This window comes from Leucoraja erinacea, chromosome 25, assembly GCF_028641065.1.
Source record: "Leucoraja erinacea ecotype New England chromosome 25, Leri_hhj_1, whole genome shotgun sequence".
Classification (NCBI taxonomy): domain Eukaryota; kingdom Metazoa; phylum Chordata; class Chondrichthyes; order Rajiformes; family Rajidae; genus Leucoraja; species Leucoraja erinaceus.
In genome coordinates, this window is record NC_073401.1 from 21,550,970 (window position 1) to 21,575,739 (window position 24,770).

At 40.9% G+C, this 24,770-nt stretch overlaps 1 protein-coding gene across 4 annotated transcripts; it reads left to right on the forward strand.

The window, feature by feature from the left end:
- The first annotated feature begins 52 nt into the window (after positions 1-52).
- On the forward strand, positions 53-24,535 carry rab36 (RAB36, member RAS oncogene family). Of its 4 annotated transcripts, none has more exons than XM_055656011.1 (11): positions 53-170; positions 590-720; positions 13,713-13,804; positions 14,694-14,759; positions 14,847-14,948; positions 15,658-15,722; positions 15,820-15,871; positions 18,718-18,799; positions 22,305-22,395; positions 22,913-23,032; positions 23,903-24,535. In XM_055656011.1, the coding sequence occupies exons 2-11, from the start codon at positions 712-714 to the stop codon at positions 23,965-23,967; spliced, it is 744 nt and encodes a 247-aa protein (XP_055511986.1). In that variant the 5' UTR covers positions 53-170; positions 590-711; the 3' UTR covers positions 23,968-24,535. The 4 variants fall into 4 exon arrangements, with proteins under 4 accessions (XP_055511986.1, XP_055511984.1, XP_055511985.1 ...); XM_055656010.1 differs by having other exon boundaries at positions 69-175; XM_055656009.1 differs by lacking the exon at positions 590-720.
- Positions 24,536-24,770: the final 235 nt, after the last annotated feature.

Here is a 24,770-nt window from a genome sequence, read left to right on the forward strand (position 1 = left end):
GTGGCCAATTATTTGTTCTCCACCGTTAAATAATCGCCCGTCGTCAACAACAAATCTACTTTGTGTGGAGAATTTAAAAGTACTGTGGCGTTCAAGGCACTCTCGGAGATACAAACTAAAGGATATCCATGGACTTAAAGGAAACGGAGGCTGTTGAAGGACAGCCGTGGGTGAGGTGGGCGAACGGTCAGAGGCGGAAAATTAAAGTAGGGGCAAGGTCGGGTGGGAGGCTGCGGACCCGAGAGTGGTTCCAGAATTAGGGTAGTTAAAACTGTTCAGATATTTAAACACGAGGATCGACTTTTCGATTGCATTGGAGCTGTTCCAAGTCCAGGACTTGTCAAGTGGGGTCAATTAGGATAAAGGTGATAGATGGCCAAGATCTTGTGTGAAACATTGCAAATTATTCAATGATATTTTGTTTGCCTCATAATGCCTATTCCACACATTGGCGTTTCCCGACCCTCCGATACTTTGATGCTCATATTTTGATGAAGGCTCCTTGATATGAAGTATCATCTCTGTTTCCCTCTCCACCCTGGTGATTGGCCTGCTGAATGTTCTTAACATTTTTTTCGTTTTGTTTCAGATTTCCATCATGCCCTGGACCAAGCAATTCAACCTCAGTGATGGGGCAATTTCTGGAAACAATAATCAGGAACTGAGTTAGAATTCACTTGGCCAATCGAAGATTAATTGGAGGAAGCCCACATGCAACTGGTAAAGAGCATAGAAATAGGCCCTTTGCCCAAACTCGTCCATGCTGACCAGGTTTTATAGCTGAGCATGCCTTTGGCCCATATTTCCCCCAAGCCTTTTCTATCCATGTACTTGACTAAATGTGTTTTTTAAACTGCCATGTTATCCACCTCCGTAGCTTCTTCTAGCACCCCATTCCATATATACACCACCCTCTGTGTGAAGAAATTGCCCCTCGTGTCTCTTTTAAACCTTTTCTCTCTCAGTTTAAACCTATACCCTCTAGTGTTGGATGTCTACTCTGGAAAAAAGATTGACCCTATCTCTGCCTCTCATGATTTTATCTTATACCCTTCGGACCTGCTTTTTGTAAACTTAGCACATCCTTGCGTCGACTGTACCACCATTTTTTATGTGATCTGCAAATTTACTAATTACATAGTCAACCAAGTTGTTAATGTTGATGACAAACATCAGTGGACCTAGCACAGATTCCTGGGCCAACCTTGGTCATATGCCTCCAAACAGATAAACAGCCCTCCACGACCATCCTGACTCCTTTCACCGAATCAATTTTGAATCCAGTTGGCTAGCTTGCTCTTTTTTCCGTGTTATCTAACATCCTGACAACCTATCATGCAGGACTTTGTTGATGTCCGTGCTGAGGTCTATGTAGACACAAATCTATATGAAGGGTCTTGACTCAAAATGTTAACTGTCCATTACCCTCCACAGATGCTGCTCACCACTGTTCTTCCAGCTGTTCTCTTTTTTTTTGTTCAATATAGATACCATCCATTGTCCTGCCTTTGTCGATACTGTTAGTGACCACTTCAAAAAATGACTCTTAAGAAATTTGAGAAACGGGACTAACCATGCACAAAGTCATACTGACTATCCCAAATCAGCACTTGTCTATTAAAATGCTGATAGATCCTGTCCCTCAGAATCCTTCTCGTAAATTACCCACTCACTGATGTCAGGCTCACTGGCCTTTAGTTCCCTAGCAGCTCTTCTTAAAAAAATAGCCATCCTCTAGTCATCCTTGCCCATGGCTAAAAATGCTTGTGCCCAGCAATTTATTTTCTAGCTTCCCACAATGTTCAAGGATACATGTGGTCGGAGCCTAAGCATTTATCCACCTTAACATTCTTTAAAACAGCTAGCACCTCCCCTTTTGCAATTCGATATGGTCCAATGCACCACTACTCATTTCCCTCGATTCTTTTGCTTCTATCATCTTCTCTTCAATAGATACAGAAGTATTAATTTGCACCTGGCCCATCTGCTATGGCTCGGCACATAGAAAATTGTATTGGTCCTTAAAGAGGCCCTTTCTCTCTTGCTCTTTATATACCTGAATAATCTCTTAGGATTGTTCATTATCTTTCTGCCAGAGCGATAAAGTTCTTGATTAAAACAGAACAGAAATTGATGAGGAAAATGTAGTTGATGTGATATATATGAGCTCTCAAAGGGCATCTGATAAATGCTGTAAAATGATTTTAAGATTGAAGGTCATGGATAAAACTACAGGATGGATACAAAAATTGATTCCCACAGCTACCATGACTGCAGTGAGTGAATCTGCTTAAATTACATAGAAACATAGAAATTAGGTGCAGGAGTAGGCCATTCGGCCCTTCGAGCCTGCACCGACAATCAATATGATCATGGCTGATCATATTTACAATCAGATTTACGGTAAATTTACGATACAGCAATCCCAGTTTCAGGGTCACCCAAATACAAAGGTGTCCAAGTATTGTGCTCCCGATATATATCTAACATTGTGTTCACAATTATTTAATTTTCAGTATTGTGTTAAATGTTTTGCAATTGTATAGTGATATTTTTTTAAATCTACGATATCACTACAATAAAATTGTGATAATCTGCCATCTGATCTGGATCACCATGTGATGATTGCTCCCTCCTTTTCAACCTTCTGAAGCCCAACTTCCCAAACTCCCTCTAATATCCAGTACCGATGCTGCTTTTAATACATCAGGCTCCAGATCTCGTGGACCCTCCAAAACACCAGGGCCATGGATCCCGCACTTCCTTCCTACTCGTCTGCACCCCAGATTCTGTGTTGCGTTTCAACCTACCTAGTTCGCTGTAAAATGTATTATTATGGTGTGCATGATCTAAAAAGAAGTGAATTGAAAGAAGAATGATGAGGTGTTAATAGAAATAACATCAATGTCTCAAATGTAACAATCCAAAAGGGTGGGACAGTGGCGCAACAGTAGGGTTGATGTGTTTCAGCGCCAGGGACCCGGGCTCTATCCTGACCATGGGTGCTGTCTGAACGGAGTCTGTACGTTCTCTGCAGGTGCTCTGGTTTCCTCCCACACTCCAAAGACTTACCGGTTAGTAGGTTAATTGGGTTCGGTAAAATTGTAAATTGTCCCTCGTGTGTGTGTAGGATAGTGTTAGGGTGCGGGATCACTGGTCAGTGCGGACTCGGTCGGCCGAAGGGCCTGTTTCTGCACTGTATCTCTAAACTAAACTAAAGCCTGCAAAATTTGCCAAAAGCGGCACCACCAAAGTCTTAAATATGCCATTTATCAGATTTTTACTGGCTAAATGGCTTTTTTAATGGCTAAAAGCCTTTCAGAAGGTTGCACTGCAGGTAACCTTTTTATATTGGAATGTAGGAAAGAACCTACGGAGAATATTTTTGACCTAGTGAACAGATCTGTTAAGTGTCATTGACTTTATTAGGAACTGTCACAGTGCAGCGATGTGATGTTCCCAAGTGGCGGTCTGTCCACTCAAATTTATGTATTGTGCAACTATTGCTAAAATGTGACACTTCTAACACTTCACATCTTCTCAAACCTGACAGATATGTCATTCTGCATTTGCCCATCTTTAAGGTTAAAGTGACATCTGTATCTTCGAATAAATGTTTATCTTTCTACAACAATACTAATGCCTTTCGTCAAGCAGTGAAAACTGTTTTATGAATACTGCATTGATCATTGACTTTTTCCAATTCATTGTAGAATACTGTAAAGACTGACAGAAAATTCACATGTTAGGTTCTGCAGTCAAAATTATTAAGAATCAAATGGTTGATCAACGTGATTTGTAGCTCTGAATCTCAGCAGAGATTCATTGTTCCATTTTATTTCATTGGTGTTGGAGTTGACAAAATTACCACATTAATTCATTTATATGGAATCTGTTGCAACAAATCCAGTATGTGTATTGCACAGATCAGTGTAAATGGTGACAAAATATCCTCAAAATAAGAGATATCAGAATTGCAAGCAAAAAAACATAGAACAGAAAATTCTGGAAATGTTCAGGTAACCTCTGTAGAAAGTGAATCCACAAAATTTGTAGGGGCATAGAATTAGATAGAGTACACATTACATCTAGATCTATATATGTATTAATTCCTAAGAAGTTGGAGGTGCTAGTGTGTCATCTTCATCATCACATCTATGTGCTAGGTCCAAGATGGGTCATGCAAAATATTAACACCCAGGTATTTGGTGTATCTTAAACATTAGAAAATGTGATGGAAGGGTAGCAAGATTGTGTGCTTGTCAGTGTTGTTAGCCTGATCTTTGTGTGCATCCTGAGTTATATTATAAAATACAAATTTAGGGGTATAGATCCATCTCTGGCTCAATAGCTACCTCTTTGACCTTTGGAAAAGAGGCTAAGACCGAGATGCTGAAACCCCTCTGCAGATGACTGTTCAAATGGTCCATAGACCCAGCAATCTTCAGATCATTGTTAATAGATTTGTCTGAGGCATCCCAACTCTTTCACCTTATAACTATCTTGCTAAGACAGGGGTCTTTTTCCTCATTTCAATAGCCTCATGGTAACCTTCTTGATTCGTGTCATGCAGGTAAAACATGAACCAGTTCACAAATCTGGGCATTGCCAACATCATTGATAGTATCCTGATACAGGAAGATGCCTTCAGAATCAGGAAAGCACCAGACCCTCTGTCAACTCTGAAAACAAGCCACTCTACCATCAGCCATCGTAACATCTATATTGCAATCAAACAGAAAATCTATGTAGAATACAAACAGAGATCAGGGAGAACAGAGAGGAAATGCTGTAGCAAAGACCACTTTGCTCTGGAACATCTGGATAACAGAAACACGAATGTCAGGCTGCTGCTCATTGACTAAGTCAGTGTTCAACACTATCATCCCCTCATCACCAAGCTCTAAGACCTTCGCCTCTATATCTCCCTTGGTAACTGGATCCTTGACTTCCTCCTCAGCAGAGCTCAGTCAGTGCAGATCGATACCAACTCCTCCTCACTGACCATCAACACAGGAACACCTCAAGGCCGCATGCTTAGACCCCTGCTCTACTCTCTTTACACCCATAACTGCATGGCTAAGCATAGCTCCAATGCCATCTATAAATTATCTGATTACACCACACCAAAATGGTAATGAGCCAGCATATAATAGAGAGATAAAATATCTTGTTTTGTGATGCCATAACAACAACTTCTCGCTCAACATTAACGGGACCAAACAACATGCTTTCTCCTTCTTTCCCCTCCCCTTCCCAGCTCTCCCACAGCCCACTGTCTCCGCCTCTTACTTTCTTCTTTCCGCCCACCCCACCCCCACATCAGTCTGAAGAAGGGTTTGACCTGAAACATCAACTATTTCCTTCGCTCCATAGATGCTGCCTCACCCGCTGAGTTTTTCCATCATTTTTGTCTACCAAGGAATGAATAGTTCTTTTCAGAAAGGGGAAGCTGGGAGACAACACAGCAATTTCTATTGATAGGTAGGTGGTGGAGTAAGTTATCAGCTTCAAATTCCTGGGCCATTAACATTCCAGATGATTAAGAAGGAACTGCAGATGCTGGAAAATCGAAGGTACACAAAAAAGCTGGAGAAACTCAGCGGGTGCAGCAGCATCTAGGGAGCGAAGGAAATAGGCAACGTTTCGGGCCGAAACCAGACTGAAGAAGGGTTTCGGCCCGAAACGTTGCCTATTTCCTTCGCTCCATAGATGCTGCTGCACCCGCTGAGTTTCTCCAGCTTTTTTGTGTAGCAACATTCCAGATGATCTGCCCTCGACATTGCACAAAGATGTAATCGTGAGGAAGGCGTGCCAGCGCCTCTACTTTCTGAGAAGTTTAAAGAGACACTGCGGCATGCCAAATACCGTTAACTTGTTTCTACAGATGAACTGTAAAAGGTACATTGACTGGTTGCATCATGGCCTGGTTTGGCAATTCCAGTGCACAGGAATGCAAGAGGCTGCAGACAGTGGCAGACTCAGCCAGTTGCATCATTTTTTTTAATTTTATATGTAATTTACGTATAATTTGTTTTTGTTCGTTTGTCTGAGCCGATGTGACTATGATGCTGTTGCAAGCAAGATTTTTCATTGTATCTCACTGTACCTATGCATTTGATAATAAACTCGTTGATTTGACTTCCTCGGGTGACTGAGCCAGAATGAAAGCTGTGGGACCTGTAGAATCCTAGTTGGGAATGGCATCAACCATTACAAAATATCATCCTAGGGACATTTTCCATTACACATTGGACAGGATTGATGGTTCATCATCCGTGATATCTCAGAAGCTAGTTCGGAGTGTTGTATCCTTATCTGAAGCTCTCGAGCAGTAGAAGGAAAACTATCATTATGCACAGCAAGAGGCAGAGGATGAGTATTGAAGGGAGATTCTCAGCGAAAATCTAATTTCCCACAGATTTTCCAGAATACATAATTCTACAGGTTCCTTACCCATTCAAGTACTTCGACCAGTGTAGAAGTAGAGAGCCTTCAGATAATCATTTACCAGCAGTTGACAAGGACTTGTGAGAGATCAATATTGCATTGCCATCCTTCCCTTTATTTCCAGCGAACATTACATGCAAAGAATACTAATAGACTGCATTCTTGTCTAGAATGTTTATGAAAAACACACAAGGCTGTATATGACGCCCGCTGAATATAATACACATGCACACAAACCACAATCAAGTTAGAAATAGGTGGAGGATACAGAACTACTTTAGGAATCTACATCATTGCAGCCATACACGTCTATTGCCTTTCCTTTGACCATGTGCACACGGATGTGTATATCTTTGTTATTCTTTGATCTACCACTAACAAAGATAGTTTACCTATCATAAAAAATACTCTTAAGATCTAACACCATAACTATGGTGAAATAAAACACAATTAAAATCTCACAGCACCATGTAAATTTGCCAAGGAACCTTTTGAGTTTAAAAGTAAATTTCCCAATACTGCAGAATTTAGGGTAGTAAAGGAGTTTCACATCTTGATATTTCCAGAATTTAGGATTTAACTTATTTCTGGTTGGAAGATTTAAATCTGAAAGGGTTCAAATGGGATAGGTGCATTTTTATATATTTTTGCATTTCTCCACTTTAGCTATTATTTTTTCTCATGCCTTCCTACTTACAAACATATATATAGGTAGAAGGTACTGTGAATTATGAAAGTTTTTGGACTGGGCACAATAATGTAATATTTTATTAGTTTCTCGGTTTTGGTCTAAAATTATCATTTTGATTGCAATAATGTTGTAACCAATCTGAAATAAAATAAATAAATTCATCCTCTGGATATGGAGCTACATTTCAAAACAGGCAAAATGGTCTCATAAGGTGATCACACAACTTATGCTGACCCTTGAAGCAATCTGTATTAAGATTGTAAACGGATTTTAAATGATTCACATTTAAATACATTTATAATTTCAATCATTCCTAGACACAGCCAAATTGTTCAATAAACTCACAATGATAATATTAGGAATGCATAAGCAAGCTATTGCCCTGCTCTTTTTCCTGGTTTTAATCCTTCAAGTGCATCATACGTCCTTCAATTTGAATAATGAACATACATTTTTCAGACCTTGGTAGAGTTAATTATTTGCAATCTCCAAGTTAATCAATTATGGTTTCATTACTGAGTGAGGTCAACACGAGTCCCTTACTAAATCCTTCATCATGTCTGTCATAGCATGAAACCCTGTGTTCAGAATGAATGGCATTTTTATTGAATTCTAAAAGCCAGTTCAAAGATTTAGGGATGGCTTTGATACAAAGCATTGAGGAGTAATAAGGAAACATAAAAATAAATTAGTGGATGGCATTGAAAGGCAAGCAAAAGTCCAACATGTAAAATATAGCTAATAAGAATACCAGGACATATTGGGGATCAAAGCGAGAGCACCATGGGGAGATATAGTGTATAGTTGTGTGGTTTTTTTGCTTTTGGTTAGGAATGAAGATGTAAAGATATTAGATAAGATAATAAAAATAGTGAAAAAGGAGATGTGAAAGGTTTACATAAAACACAGAAATTTAGCAGCAATCAGGAAGGCAAATGTTAGTCTTAATTACCAGCAGGGTTGTGTAGGGAAGACACAAAGTCTTGCTGCACCTGCAAAGGGCGTCCTGTAATGTTCGTCGGTGAGATCATATCTGAGGTGCTGTGTCTGTCTGTCCCTCTTCCACCCACCCACCCTCTTCCTGGGGAGGTTAGGTGGGAGAGTGGGGAGATTGATGAGGTACGAAGGGAGAGGTGGGGGAGGTGAGAGGGGAGATTGGGGGAGGAGGGGGGGAATAGAGGGAGAGGAGGGGGGGTGGGGGAGGTAGGGGGGGGGGAATAGAGGGAGAAGAGGGCAGTGGGGAGGTCAGGAGGGATGGGGGGGTTAGGGGGAGGTGAGGAGGGATGGGGAGGGGAGGAGGAGAGGGGAAGGAAGAGGGAGGGTGAAGAGGAGAGGGAGGGAGTGCTGTGGGATGAGAGGAAATGAGCCGCGTCTGAGCAGTTAGGGGCTATGCGTGATTGATGGAGTATTGCGTTGGGGGGACTGGTTGTGTTGGGGGAACGAGTGAGTGGTGGAATATTGCGTTGGGGGAGCAGACCCAACGAATCTGCACGTAGTCTAGTACTCATGCAAATCTTCCAATACTTTGAGGAACTTTGTATATGAAAGGGGGATTGAAGGTGAGTTGGAGTTTGCAGGGATGGCAGCCTCAAGGTAACGCAAATACACACGGAACTATCAAATTCAGTGTTTGGGACAATAATTAATAAGGAACCGCAGATGCTGGTTTACACTGAAGATAGACACAAAATGCTGGAGTCACTCATCGGGACATGCAGCCTCTTTGGAGAAAAGGAATGGGTGACGTTTCGGATCGAGACTTCTTCAGACTGATAGTCAGGAGAGAAGGTAACTGGAACGATGGCCAAATTAATAATTATCACATACGGAACTGAACAAGGAACAAGGATGTTGGCATTTTGGACAAAACACAAAGTGCTGGAGCAACTCAGTCTGAAGAAGGGTCCACACCCAAAACGTCGACTATCCAATCCCTGCACAGATGCTGCATCCTGCACTTGTGTGTTTTGTCACTGCCTTGTCACAGACTGTCCCTGCCCGAAGTGTCTGAGTTGGCTCCGCGAAAGAGCTAGATTGTAATCTTCGTACAGGAAATCTCTCAGAAATCATTTGTCGCTGAAACGACATCAAATTGACTGCCGAAATTAAGACGAAGAAATGGGTGACGTTTCAGGTCGAGACGACCCGTAATGTCACCCGTTCCTTCTCTCCAACGATGCGGCCTGTCCCGCTGAGTTACTCCAGCATTCTGTGTGTATCTGAAGTTCTGTAGGCAGGCTCCTCCTATCCTGACGTCAGGATAACCTGAGACGCTAGTTGCCATGGAAGCTGGCAAGAGGCGAAGGTGCTGGAAGATGGTGGTTTCTATGTAGACGTTTGCATCCGTAAACTTTACACTGACTGGCCCCGGATCGGCAAAAAAAAAGTTAACATGTGTTATCGCCTTTGAAGAAAGGATTTGGCGCAATCCACGACCCTGCAGCGCGGACCGCCCCTGCTGTGTGTGTGTGTGTGTGTGTGTCGGGCTGTCCTGGGCTGTGTGTGTGTGTGTGTGTGTGTGTGTGTGTGTGTGTGTGTGTGTCGGGCTGCCCCGGACTCTGTTTGTTGGTTTGGCCGCTTGGCCTGGTGCCCCTCTCGGATTCGCCGCAGGGAACTGGAAGAATTTCTTTCAGGAAAACAAAACAGGATGAATAACGGCGTCCTGTACGCCCCTCCAGTCAGCAGGGACCGAGTGATCGCCAGATTCCCCGAGGTACGTCTTTAATAGTTGAACCAGTATTATACATAACTGCTCCAGTTTGGATGGTGGGGAAGGCAAACGTGTTGACTGGTGATGGCAGTTTTCTCATCACGTTAGAACTGCAGCCAAAGCAGCAGCAGAAACCAGAACTGTACCTATGTCAAGGGAACTGGCTGATTTAATTTTGGACTGCATTCAACAACGCTGATGTGGATGGTCAGGAGTTTTACAACACCGTTTCTTCTCCCACGCATTGATCTGATCTGATCTGATCTGATCTGCTTGGCATTGCCAGCATTTTTTTATTTTCATTTCAGGGATATGGCATCTGTAATTGGGGGAAAAAAACTTTTAAAGTAATTAAAAGTAATTTACCACGCTGAGTTCTAATGGTGTTATTAATCACTGGTTTAAAATGAACGCAATGTGTGTGCTTGCGGTGGGCGAGAGTTAGATCGATGAGCTTTTTTTCAGAACGGAAAGTTGTTGATCTGCAACAATAATTGTTTCTCCCTGCACAGACGCTGCCTGACCAAGACTCAAGCGTATTTAATTGGCATATGCACCGGGAATGGTACAATGAAATTCTTACTTGCTGCAGATTTGCAGGCACATTAACCCAACAATACAACAAATAAATATGCAATAAGCAATGGCACAATACATTATCAATAATTCTAGGTAACCAGACCATAACAGTGCAAGCTGAAGTACGTGGTATAACTCTTTAACAAAGTCCATAATAATTCAATGTTGAGGTAGGATTGTGGGGGTAGGTCCACTTTCTTTTCCCTCTTCTCTACCCTCTTTCTCTACTTCTTTCTCTTCCTCTCCTCCGCTCTCTCACCCATTTACCCTGCACTCTACCCCTCCCACCCTCTCTCCCACCCCTCTCCACCCACCCCCTCCACCCCCCCCTTCTCCCCCCTCTTTCACCCCTCTCCTCCCCACTCTTTTCCCCCATTTTCTCTCTCACCCTTTATCTTTCCCTTTCTCTAGCCCCTCTCTCTCTCCTGACCTCCTCTCTCTCTTCCTCCTCCCCCTCTCCCCAGCTCTATATTTCTCCCTCTCCTCGCTCTCAACCGCCACTCTCTTCACTCTCCTGCCCTTACTCCCTATACCCTTCTTTCTCCTCCCCATCACCCCTTCTTCCCTCATTCTTCCCTCCATTTCTTTACCCCTCACTTTCCCCCTCTCTCTTCCCCTCCTATCTCCCCCCCTATCTTCCCTTCCCTCTCTCTCTCTCTCCCCCACCCTATCTGCCCTGTCCTCCTCTCCCTCCCCTATCCCATCCTATCTGCCTCCCCTCCTCTCCCCTCCCCCCCCACTCTTCCCCCTCCCTCTCCCCCCCTCCCCTTCTCTCTCCCCCTCTGTTCCTCCACTCTTCCCACCTCTCTCGCCCCCCCCCTCTCTCTGCCCCCTCATTCCCTTTCTCCCCTTGTCTTCCCCTCCCACAGCCAATTGTTCTCTGTCCTATTCACCCCTCCTTGCTGTGCCCATTCCCTTCTCAACCTGGTCCTCTCACCCTCACTAGCCTAGAGGAGATTGATCATTTCTGGTCTGAAGTGCTGTAGTTGAGAAGAAGTTTGAGTTTGGGAACAGCAGGTCCTTTTTTTATGCATTTGCACTGTTTTATACACAAGAACAAATTATCTGTGAGTATCAGTGTGCATTGAGCACAGTGAATGGAATTTCAAATATCATTGTTGCTCTTCCTTTTGCCTTGTCTTCTCTCTTATTTTGCCAAGGGAGATGTAAATATGTGATTTACAGCTGACATTCTGCTGATTAGAAACATGCGAGGAATTTTAACACCCTGGCATAATGTCGCAGGCTGGACGTTATTGATACACTCTTTATTTCTTTATGGTTTAGTGGTTGCTCTTATGCTATTAATTCTATGGCACAGTTTCAGAACTAACATACATGCTTGGAACAGTAATAATATTTTGGAGGCATCTGATCCAAAGTGACCATTCGAAATACAGCATTACCTTTTGTTCATTGTGTATGTGTGTAGTGTATCTTGCAGAAAATACTGAGTAATACTTTAAAGTGCCAAATAAATTCAAATAATAATCTCCCCCTATGCACATGCAAAAAAATCAATCCGTTGATTTTTTTTTTAGATAGCACCACTGTCACCTGTGATCTACAGGGAAGTGGACAGATGATGTCAGAAGATATTTGCCTGGTATTTTTTATTTGCTTGTTTATTCACCTTTTTGACATTTGAGCAATGCTGGGAATGGCAAGGGTTCCAGGTTAGAATGATATTTCTGTGAACACCTCAATACGACTCCAATGTATGTCTAGCCTCCGAGAATGTCAGAAGAATGTTTGCACAGTTCATGTTTTATATATATTTTTTATTCTGAATCAAGTTTATTTTAATTATTTTTTAAATTGCTGGAAAGGTCAACATTTATCCCCATAGCTCGCCCTCGAGATGGTGGTGGTGAACCACCTTCTTGAATCCCCTGTGATGATAGTTCCACAATGCTATTGGAAAAAGAGGTCCAGGATCAGGACCCAGTGCCAATGAAGGCACAGCAATAATTTCCAAACCAAATCATTTCCAAACCAAATCAACTCCTAGAGATTTGGCACAGCAGATGTTTCAATAAGCAGCATATAGCAGTCAAGGGAAGTTGTTGGATTTGGAAGGTCAAAATGTAAGGAGAAAGCATAACAGCATTGATGTAAAGAGGGATCTTGGGGGTCCAAGTCCATGGCTCTCCAAAAGTAGTAACACAAGTGGAAAGAAAGCATATGGGGTGCTGCTTGATTCAATGAATTACTCTTGCACTTTGTGTCTATCTTTGGTATGAACCGGCATTTGCAGTTCATTGTTCCTATATATGATATACTTGCCTGCATTGGTCAGGGCATTGAGTATAAGATTCAGGAAGACATATGGCTGCTGTATAAAACTGTAATCCAGCCACATTTGGAATATTGTGTGCAAGTTCTATTTGCCCCAATACAGGAATGATATGGAAGGTTTATAAAGTTTGCAGAAGATGTTCACCAGGATGGTGATGGGAGAAGAGGGTATTCGCTGTAAGAAGAGGTTGGACAAACTTGGATTGTTTTCTCTGGAGCATCAGAGGCTGAAGGAAGACCTGATAGACGTTAATAAAAATATGAGGCATAAACATAACATTTGGGGAGATTGTCAGACCTTTTTAACAGGATGGAAATATCAAAAACTGGAGAGCAAAGCTTTCAGGGCAGAGTGGGAAAGTTTAAAGGAGATGTACATGGCAAGTTTTACACAAAGAGTGATGGGTGCCTGGAGCACAGAGCCAAAAGTGGTGTGAAAACAGATATGATACTGGAGTTTGTAGCATTTAAAAATAAAATGAATATGCAGAGAATGAAAGGTTATGGATAATATGCAGGCAGAAGAAATTAATTGAATGTTAGGCCTGAAATCATGGGCCGAAGGACCCATTTCTGTGCTGTACTGTTCTTTAGTTAAAAGCCTGAGAATGATGGGCACGACATTCGATTTACTAGTCCAACACATGGTTAACTTTATGAAGCAATATCCTGGTAGTTAGTGAAGAATGTGAACTGAAGTTGTATTACTAATACCAGTATTTTATAACAGCCGCTAGGCAGGGATTAAGGGTCTGAAGAAGGGTTTCAGCCCAAAATGTTGCATATTTCCTTCGCTCCATAGATGCTGCCTCACCCGCTGAGTTTCTCCAGCATTTTTGTCTCCCTAGGCAAGGATTAAAATGACCATGATGAATAATTTGAATATAGATACTCATATATAATAATTTAAATAAACAAAAAAATACCTGCTTGTTTTTTGCCTTGACACAAGGCAGCACTAATCTGTTTTCAATCTTACCACAGTGTTATAGACCTGAGGCCTGTCTCCAGCTCAAAGATCATTTCAACGTTGAAGTTAAATATGCCTGCAAAGGACGACAAACCAGAAATGCTGGGTAAGCAATTTGAGACGCTGTTAGGTGTCCGACACTGGTCTCATCTAGAAAGATAGGATTACTTCTGGTGACTCACTGACTTTAACAACAAGATCCATTTTAATATTTGCAAGCATTATCTCCCCAATAAAGTTTCCATTAAATATTTTAGCACTTTTAGTAAAAGTATACAGTTAATTTAAAAAAATGAGTAAAATGTCTAACTCTCCAAGGAGTCCCAAGGGAACTTCAAAATGCGGAGATAGGTACAAAATACTGGAGTAACTCAGCGGGACTGGCAGCATCTCTGGAGAGAATAAATGGGTGATGTTTCGGGTCGAGACCCTTCTTTCATAATGTGGAGGTTGGAATTAAGCAAGAATTGTTCAGGGGATGGGAAGTGGCGGGAATTTTCGCCCCAAAACACAACCGTAGAAAGAAGGTTGTTTACTAGAAATCCTTTTGAACGTGTAAAGTGATGCATTTAATTGGAGATATATAGCAAATAGGATCATGAGGAACGGGGAGGAGGATTGGACTTTAAGAATAAGGGGTAAGCCATTTAGAGCAGAGATGAGGAAAAACTTTTTCACACAGAGAGTTGTGAATCTGTGGAATTCTCTGACTCAGAAGGCAGTGGAGACCAATTCTCTGGAGGCTTTCAAGAGAGAGTTAGATAGAGCTCTTAAAGATAAAGGAGTGAAGGGATATGGGGAGAAGGCAGGAACGGGGTACTGATTGTGGATGATCAGCCATGATCACAGTGAATGACGGTGCTGGCTTGAAGGGCCGAATGGCCTACTCCTGCACCTATTGTCTATTGTCTATTGGGTCAGCCTGGTAAAAAATGCAACAAGAACAGAACTATTTTGTATAATTGTGTGGCCTTGTAATGTTATTGCCCCTGCAGACTTAAAATATCAAAGGTGGTGGTAGTCGGGGATCTTTATGTGGGAAAGACAAGCATGATCAATAGGTGAGTATTGGTTATCCTGATTTATTATAATAAACTCATTCTCCAGTCTTTGAAGTAATACATATTGTGATTATATTAAAATTTCAGGTTTTGTAAAGATCTGTTTGACCGAGACTACAAGGCCACAATTGGGGTTGATTTTGAAATTGAGAGGTTTGAAATTGCTGGAGTTCCATTCAACCTTCAAATGTAAGTACAGATTCAAAATTTTAAACAGAACTTCAAAAATGTCCCCATCTAATAAAGATTGCGGCGTTTTTAACTTTTTAAATTAGTCTTGTACAATTGCATTCTTTGAAGTACAAAATTAATCTGCTGATTCTTCCCTCAGGAATAAATTACTGCAGTGCAGAAACCTTGAACAGACTGAGTACAAAGCTTGACCCACCGAGCTAACTTAATTCCCCCTCGCCCCCCCAAAGTGCCAAATAGGAATTATACATACTTCTTTGGAGAGCAATGCATAGAGTGGGATCACGTATATTTTTGGATGTGCAGATGTGTTCCTGAGCACTTGAATGAGTTCCCTCCATCAATGTTAACATTTACAGGCGGCACAATGACGCAGCTGGAAGCACCACTGCCTCACAGCGCCAAATACCCAGGTTTCCACCTGACCTTGGGTGATGTCTGTGTGGAGTTTGCACGTTCACGCTGTGACCGCGTGGGTTTCCTCCTACAAAGACATGCAGGTTTGTAGGTTAATTGTTCTTGGTAAATTGCCCCTAGTGTGTTGCGTGGATGAGAAAGTGGGATAACTGAGAACTAGTGTGCAAGGGTCATTGATGGTCATCCTTGATTCGGTGGGTCAAAGGGCATGTTTCCATGCTGTATTTCAATGTGAATATTAATTTGTTATTGAGAGAATTGAACTGATGGACATCTTTGTTTGTTTTAGCTGGGACACAGCTGGGCAGGAGAAGTTCAAGTGCATTGCCTCTGCCTATTATAGATGTGCTGAAGGTAAGCTTGATTACCAGTAGATGAAACAATGTGATATTGTCCAGGTGATTTTGTCCCGATAGAATGTTTAAATTTTGTTTTAAATTTGTGCTTCCAGTCATTATAATAGCCTTTGACCTGGCTGACATACAGACCCTGGAGCACACAAAGTAAGTCTTGGTTCTTTCATCAATGTGCAAATGTATAAAGTAATTTCATCAGTTATCTTTTTTACTTCAACGTACAGTGTGTTATTCAGTTATTATACATCTAACTGATAAGTATTTTTGTTGGTGATTTATATCAAGAATTCTTTTTAGAATCCCTCACATTGAGAATTACTTGCTTCCACTCCACACCAGTTTTATGGGTTCTGAGGTAGTTGATGAGGCCAATGTAGAACAATAGACTCTACCACAGTCGGGTCAGGAAGTACCTGATGGGCAAGTAGGGCACAGTTAGTGACATGATCAGTTCCTTCTGCCAGCTATGGAGAACTCCTGATGCATGGACTCCAGTTCTTTATACCATCCCACGAATCAAGGTGGTAAAATATGTCAGTTGAGATATTAAACCTGCTGCTATGGCGATAGTGGACCATTTTGAGTGCTAGAATACATTAAGTAACCAGCCCCAGAAAATGACACTTTGGGCGGATGAGTTAGTTTCCTAAGCAGAGGAAATGCCATTATAATGATGATTGAGTCGACCCTTGGATATTTTTGACGATGTCCACAACCAACACCTATGGTGCAACTGCAGAACAGAACAGAGCAAAGAATGAAAGAGAGCATGGACAATCTAAACACCACAGTACTTGAAGTGCTGTCACAAGATCACAGGTAGTTAGCAATTATTAATAGTGGTGATTTTTAAATATCCCAGGTAGTTATTTATTGACCATCATGATTTGATTTATTTCTCTTCATGTGGTTACTTTGAATGGAAGCAGAGTGGAAGAAAGAGGGTGGAGAGGAAACTAAAGTTAAATTCATGACCTAAATTCAAGTCTTACAAGACTAAATCTAAATAGCATTGTATTAATCCATGTCGAATAATGTCATTGTATAATAAAGTAATTCTAAAACTCAATTGAGAGTTAGCTTGCACATCCATGTTATTTTTGCCCAAGCTTTTGATCTTCTTAAAAAAACAAAACAATGTTTAACGTTTTATTTGTCTCTCCCTTGTGGCATTTTACTATTTTAAACACACCATTGGAATATAGATTTTGTTGATGTCGATTTTCTACAATCAAAATACCCCAGAATTGTATTGTAAAGTGAATCGACTTCAATTGTTTTTAGTCCTTTATATGTGACTTCCACTGCATACTTGGTTTCAATTGGTTTCCAGCATGTAGTCAATGAGTTTGTCAATTCTACTCATAATCTCGAATACTAACAAATCAATTTGAAGTTTCTCCTCTTTTTACATTTTTACATTTCTGAGCCAAAATGTTGAATTGCATCGCAATCCAAAATCAGTTTTATCCAGACTAAATTGCATTAAGAATCATTTCCAGGTGACTTGTGACAACTGGAAATTTAGGCCAACTTCTCCCTTTGGCAATCCACATCAGTGCATCTGATATCAGGCATGCACATCACGATGTGAGCTGTGCAACGCACTATTCATGAACCTTCTGATGTAAATTGAAGCAATGTGCACCACATGTGACCATTGTAGAACAATCTTAGGAAGATAAAGAACACAATGCACCATAGTCTCACGCAGACAATGTAGGGAGGAATAGTAGATGCTGGTTTACACTGAAGATACAAGGGTCTCGAACCGAAATTGCCAAGGCAGCCCCTGCTGGCACCACCCGGTGTTGCTTACCTTAACCTTAAGTCAGTCTTCTCATTAAGATTGGTATCAACTATATCAATTGTTCAAGACTTTTATACATCGATGAGACCAAACGTAGACTGGGTGATCGTTTCGCTGAACACCTTCACTCAATCCGTCTGGACCTACCTGATCTCCGCTAAACGCTAATTCTCCTGCCTATTTCACACACTGACCTTTCTGTCCTTAGTCCCCTCCATTGTCAGAGTGAGGCTAAATGCAAACTGGAGGAACGGCATCTCATATTTCGCATGATATTGATTCTTGATAACTTCAAGTAACACTAGCATTCCCACCCTCGCCATCTCTCCCCCACCCAAGTTGCACCAGCTTCTCGTTTTCGCCCAACAAGCAGCTAACAATAGCCTGTTTCCTTTATCATCGTTACTTTTTTGCATATCTTTCATTCATTGTTCAATATTTCTCTAAATCATCATCTATATCTCTCGTTTCCTTTTCCCGTGACTTTGTCTGAAGAAGGGTCTCGACTCGAAACATCACCCATTCCTTCTCTCCAGAGATGCTGCATGTCCCACAGAGTTACTCCAACATTTTGTATCTATCTTCGATTTAAAGGGAGATTCAGTTGACATCAAATTACTTCACAAGACTGCTTATTGGGGATGAGCCATAAACAGTTACAGTGCTCAGCCAGTATTCTGATGAACAAACTTTTGGAGGATGTGCAGTAACTATTGGGATGTTATGTTAGTCAGGTGATCATTGCTCAGGTTGCAAAAGCGTGGATTGGGTATGGCTTGGTGTGACAGGTTACTATGGGAAGGTAGCTGGTTTGATGGATGGGGGAGCGTGGGGGTGGAGGGGAGGGGGGGGGGTGGGGGTGGGGAGAGGGAGGAAAATAAAAGAACAATTGTGAAAACAGCATCTCCTGCAGTCTACTTCTCCCCAAATACGGTGAAAGCTGTGTTAGTCAAAGCTGCTCACTGCGACACCTACACAGTTAAACTTTTTGAAGTGAAAATTATAATAGTGGCATTGTGTACGTGTTTTCAATCAGCTATGTAATCTTTTTGGGAGCGACTCAAACTCAATCTAGGATTACACTGCTTTAGCACACTTAAAAAAAGGTATTGCTAGTGATAATAATTTTGGTTGCCTTTTCTGCAAACCTTCTCAAGGATAATAATATTCATTTCTGTGGCAGGCAGTGGCTAAAGGATGCAATGAAAGACAATGATCCAGGTTTAAGTTCTATATTTCTAGTTGGATCGAAGAAAGATTTATTGGTGAGTAATCATTTTTTTCCACTAATTGATTTGATGTTCAATAAATTACAGTTTATTCTCCCTTATGATATCTCTTGTAGATGAAAGAAGATTCAGGGCACAATTGTTTTGGGTGCTCCAGGCAACATGATGATTGTAGGACATCTACACTTTTCTGATGCCAAGCAGACTAAATACTGTATTGTTAAAAGCATAAATGGCATAAGTATAATTTCTGTTGGAAGTATGCTAAACAAGGTTTGACACCAGCCTGCTATTTTGGAGCTTACCGCTCCCGCCAATTCCCTCACGAAACCTTGGAAGGCTGGATAAGCATTCAGCAGCAAAAAGGTCCCCAGGTAGGCTGCTAAGTGATCGACGACCACAGACAAGTTCATTGCTTGTTAATTTTACATGGTTGTTGCCAGAATTCTTCATGCTGTTAATGCAGTCCACTTTACTCAAACCGTCGTGGTTGTGCACAAGGTAGCTTTAATTGGTGCTTGCACTTTGTCAGCAGCCAGACTGCCAGGTGTTTGCCAGGTTATCAGACTTATTTCTGCCATAACTGATTTTTGTTTGATGACTAATTGCTTGATCCAGCAATGAGAATAATACAAGCATGAACAGACAGGTTAGAACCCTTCTGATTGCACAGGCTGTTCTCATGTACATTTATTTGTAGTGTGCATTAGAGTGGTCACAACAACACCCTGGGAAATGTGCTTGCGAGTGATGGGATGCACCAATTTCATTATGTGTAAATGGACAGCTGGGGGCTGCATGTGCAGATATCCACAATATCCAGAAGCCACTCTGCAAGAGGCAGTCTTTTCTCTGGATGTTTACCAGAAGTAGAATCTGCCACCTGGTAGACCATTCCACTTAGATTGAAGAGCATGCAGCTGATGTATTTATGTGGCAGGCACAGCCTAAATGACTATTCCAGTCCAAGCACATTGACATCCAAATGCTTAACCTAAGTTATTATCAAGCATCCACTCTGGTACTTAAAAATTCATCTTCACAACTGTGGACTCTCATTTTCCCCCCATCATTTAATTGAGCTAATCTTTTATTTCCCTCTATTTAAATGTTGTACCTGAGTTAATGTTGTTATAATTGTTCATAGCTGTTGTTGGTTCAGTCTCTGCACTGCTCAGTAATCCTCCAGACTGATTAGTTTGGGTTATGGTTGGCTCTGTTGCATGGGCCCCAGAATCTTTTAACAGTTTGAATTTGATTGACAGCAGCTTGGCTTGAAAGAATCAAAAGTCCTTCATCTCAAAGCAAAATCTGACCCAGTGCAATGACTAATAATGGCCTTTTAGGGGGTTATTCACATTTAAAAATTGAATAATTTCTCTTAGTTCACAGAATCATTTTAGCGTATTGTGCATCCGTAGAGTTGCTGCCTTACAGTGCCAGAGACCCGGGATTGATCCTGACTGCAGGTGCGGTAACTTCTCCCTGTGACCGCACCGGTTTTCTCCAGGTGCTCTGGTTTGCTCCCACACTCCAAGGATGTGCAGGGTTGTAGGTTAATTGGCTTCTGTAAATTGTCCCCAGTGTGTCGGATAGTGCTAGTATATGGGGTGATCACTAGTCAGTGTGGGCCGAATGGCCTGTTTCCACGCTGTATGTCTAAAGTCTTAATATCAAACTTGCAAACATTATTAGTGAGAGGGCAATTTCCTGCAAGTTCTCTTCCCAAGGCCAAATCAAACTGCCTTAGAAATCGAGATACAAGAAAATGCTGGAATCTTGAACAAAACACAAAATACTAAAGGAACAGTGCATCAGGCAGCATCTGTGGTAGGAATGGACAGGATGTTTAGGATCAGGACCCTTCTTCAGATTGATTGGAGTAGGGTGGAGAAAGCTGGAGAATAGAGGCGTGAGCGGGACAAAGCTTGGCAAGTGACAAAGGAGACAAAGAGTGTCAGCTAAGGAGAAAAAGAGGAGGAGTAGATGGATATGGGTGGAAGTAGACTGATGGGAGGGGAAAGAGAGAGGGTAAAGGGGAAATGAGGGACTTGGGATGAGTGGTGAGCGTATGAAAGAAGCAAAAGTAGCTGGAATGCAAATGAATGTAATAAAACTATCTTCTGTAGCCTCTGCAGAGACTACATTTTTCCAAAAGTGAATCTGCTTCACTCAATATTCATTTAAATTACTGAAAATCTAAAAAGTGCAGATGTTGGAAATCTGACATTAAATACAAAATGCTGGAAATATGCAATAAGATCAAACCAGGCAGAATTGTGGAAAGAGATTCTGAATTAATGTCTAGGAAGGGACTGCAGATGCTGGTTTACACCAAAGGTAGACACAAAATGGGACTCAGTGGAACAGACAGCATTTCTGGATACAAGGAACACCCATTCCTTCTCTCCAGCGATGCTGCCTGTCCTGCTGAATTACTCCAGCATTTTGTGTCTATCTTTACTGAATTAACGTTTTAGATCAGAGATTTTTCATAATAATAATAATAATAAATTTTATTCATGGGCGCCTTTCAAGAGTCTCAAGGACACCTTACAAAATTTAGCAAATAGAGTAAAAACATGTAAGCGGAATGAAATAAATAGTAAAGACATCACCAGTACACAAATTAAAGACAGAATTCAATCCAAAGACAAAAATCAAAAACACAATATGAAGAGAGAGCAGCGGCAGCTAAAGCGCGCCAGCGTACACTCTCCCTTCCGGCAGCCATCTTGGACACAGAATAAAATAATCATTTACACACAAAAAACATCCTCCCCCCCCTCATAAGCAGCAACAGGATTTTTTAAATCTTTGATCTAGATCCCCCTTAATTCCACCCAGGCCTGCTGTGCTTTAATTCCCTTCAGGCCTTCTTTGATCACCTGTGGTGCAACTGGCCACATCGGATCATTATTCTGATGAAGGCTCTTGGATCTGAAACCTTAATTCTGTATTTCTCTCCGTAGATATACTATGCAATGTGCCTAGTGTTCTGTTTTCTTTCAGAGAAATTATACTTCTCTGAACTGCTGGGAAGAATTCCGGAAAAATTTAATTAAAGAAAGAAAAAGATTTACTGTTTAATAATTTTGCTAAGTAATTTAATCTGCTTAACCATTCAATTCTCTTATCCATTTTATAAGGCTTAGTTAGTTTGGTGAAAGGTCAATTGTGATATATGTTATAATGCTGCAAAAATGGCCACAGATGTTATGGATAATTGAAAGTGTATTTATCTAATTTACTTATTACAACACTTGAATTATAAAAAGGCTATGATGTGCTGACCTGTCGCCCCACTGTTACAAAAGGGTCTGTGTGCCTCTTAAGCTTCCAGTAAATTGTGAGCAGGAGCTCTTGAGGCAGTTTTCATATCTAGACAAATCAAAGTTTCGTGTTAAGCAGGTGCCAATGATTGCATGAAGCATTTGAGCCCTGGTACCCAGGGATAAGTAAAAGGACACAAATGCAGATTCTTATCAGACTGCAGCATTGAGAAATCCACATTCCAACTTTGTGTGTGTTTATCAATCAGTCACAGGCAGAATGTGAAAGAACAGAAGCTGATGCCATTAAAATAGCTACTGAGATGCAAGCAGAGTATTGGTCTGTGTCTTCTAAGACAGGTGAGTGCTTGGTCAGTATTAGCTGCTAATCTTCTGCACTGAGGAACTGTGAGCACTGAGGTTCTCTCACACTCGCACACATGGATTCTGTCGCATTCGAACACCCCACACAAATGTTTGCTCACACATGCACACTCACTGCCACTGCAGTTTACTCACTCCCTCATGCCTGTGTACTTGCTTGCTCACACACTCATACTCCTAACACTTTGGCTTATTTGTTCAACAGACACACTAGCATGTGCTGACTTATTCATTCACTTGCGCTTGCTCATCACATTTTTGAATATACCAACACATACACTGATTCTTAAACACCCACTTACTCCCAATTGCAGTTTCATTCACACATTCTTGCTCCCTTGTACACATGTTTGTGAACCACTATGAAAGACAAATCAGCTTCATTAGTTGATTTAACCAACTGAGTTGGCACGCATCAGCTAGGGAAGAGGATGAAATGAAATTTAGAGATCTTCATGTTGGAGAATAAATTTGCGATGCATTCTTCCCACAGGTGAAAATGTGAGGGAATTCTTCTTCAGAGTAGCTGCCCTGGCATTTGAAGCATCTTTGCTGAAAGATTTGAAAAAAAAAGACTGTTCCTTAGCGAAGATTGGCGAGGGAAACACCATCTGTAAGTTCAGTAAATTGATGGGCGACATTGTAAAACAAATGATTTCTCATCTTACTTTTATCCTAATTGAAAGCTCTTATTATTTGTAAAGCCAAATTAATTCAAAGATCTCTGCTCTTTATAGCTCCCATATAGATATGCTCTTTTCGTACACTTGTTATGCAATTTTTCTTTGGGGAATAGACATCATTGTTAGTTCTCATAACAATGTCCAAATTGGCATGAATCGGTCATACACAAAAAACAGTAATTTGATCTCCATACCTCACCCCATTTCCTCTTTCCTGTACTAATAAGTATATTGCAGATTAACAGGAGGTACATACAATGTGGAGAAATAGCAGACCTAATGATGTGCAACTCTCGGACAGTAACAATCCAGTTAAAAGTACACATATCAGAACTCCTTTTGGATTAATTATCCTTTAACCCAAAGCAAAACCCCAATACATTATTCCATTTACAACGCAGAGAGCAAATATGCCTTTCAATTTAACTGGGTAGAGAGGATGATTCTCTAGATAGAGCCATGAAGCAACAGGATTCAGATTTGCAGTATTTATAAACAAAACATATGGGCTATACCAGTCAGCTCCAACATGGACCAAATGACATGGAGCAGAAGGTGAGTACGGGGCCAAGGATGGAGATCTAATAAAAAAGGATCTCTTGTGCTTAACACAACTCTAAGAAGAAAGTTCAGAAGAAACAACCGAGAATCTAATGAATTACATCACTACAAACCTACCAATAAATGTAGATAAGGTGGATCAAAAGGCAGAGATGAAATATAGTCAGAACTCTTATAAAGAGAACTACATACAAATCTCTTGTAAATTTCTTGTTTGTTTCATTTAATCAAAAACCCAGGCATTGAAAGAGCCACAACTGAACACTTGGAAAACACACCAAACTCCACCACTGGCTGCTGCTGAAGTTCAATCACCAACCTTTTGCGAAGTTGAATCACTCACTATGTGACTTGCAAACTGCGTTGGCAAATACAGGATTTCAAGATGTAAAGAATATATGCAATCTGTTATCAGGTCTGGACGTGCATTACTTGTGATTTATATAAATGGAAAAATACGGGGATGACTGGAAACTTTAGAAACCAAATTGGATGTTCTGAAATAATAATCCTAGATGGCCTTTTTGAAAGAAAAAAGTAAGCAATAGCATCAATGTAACTACATTATAAAGACATGCAAGGTAAAGAATCTAAGCAGTAGTCAGCACTAATAATCAGTCCTTTACTAATATGGAATAGGAATTATTCAGTTACCAGCCTTCTCATGTCAAAAGCCTTTTCTATGTGATCTGATGTCTATAATAAAGAAACATCATTGAATTTGTTTATTTTCTGAAATAGTAACAAATTAGCAAAATAACTAAAGATTTTCAACGTTTTGATGTGTAATCTTTGTGAAAGTATTGTTACTAATCTTTGACAAGGTAGTTCTAATGGTCAAGACCAAAAAAATAATTCTCTGAGAACGGGGATCTGTTGTGTTTTGTTTTGTGAATGACAAGATAACATCAAAACTGAAATGAAGGCCTTTTAATGGAATATGGTTGTTGAGCATGCATGCGAACAAAGAATGCTGAGCTGGTAAACAGTTTCAGATGTATATAAAATATGATGAAAGTTTTAAGAATTTCCATCCTATGTATTTAATATGTTTGGAGTTTTGAATCTCTGGGAGAATGCAACATGTGAGCCATTTACCTCTCAACA

Bases quoted from the DNA above. Each gene is read 5' to 3' on its own strand.
- rab36 (XM_055656008.1), top strand. From the start codon at position 9,789: ATGAATAACGGCGTCCTGTACGCCCCTCCAGTCAGCAGGGACCGAGTG. The intron at 9,855-13,712 runs GTACGTCTTTAA...ATCTTACCACAG, and splicing joins TGATCGCCAGATTCCCCGAG to TGTTATAGACCTGAGGCCTG. The intron at 23,033-23,902 runs GTAAGTTCAGTA...TCAAAAACCCAG, and splicing joins TGGCGAGGGAAACACCATCT to GCATTGAAAGAGCCACAACT.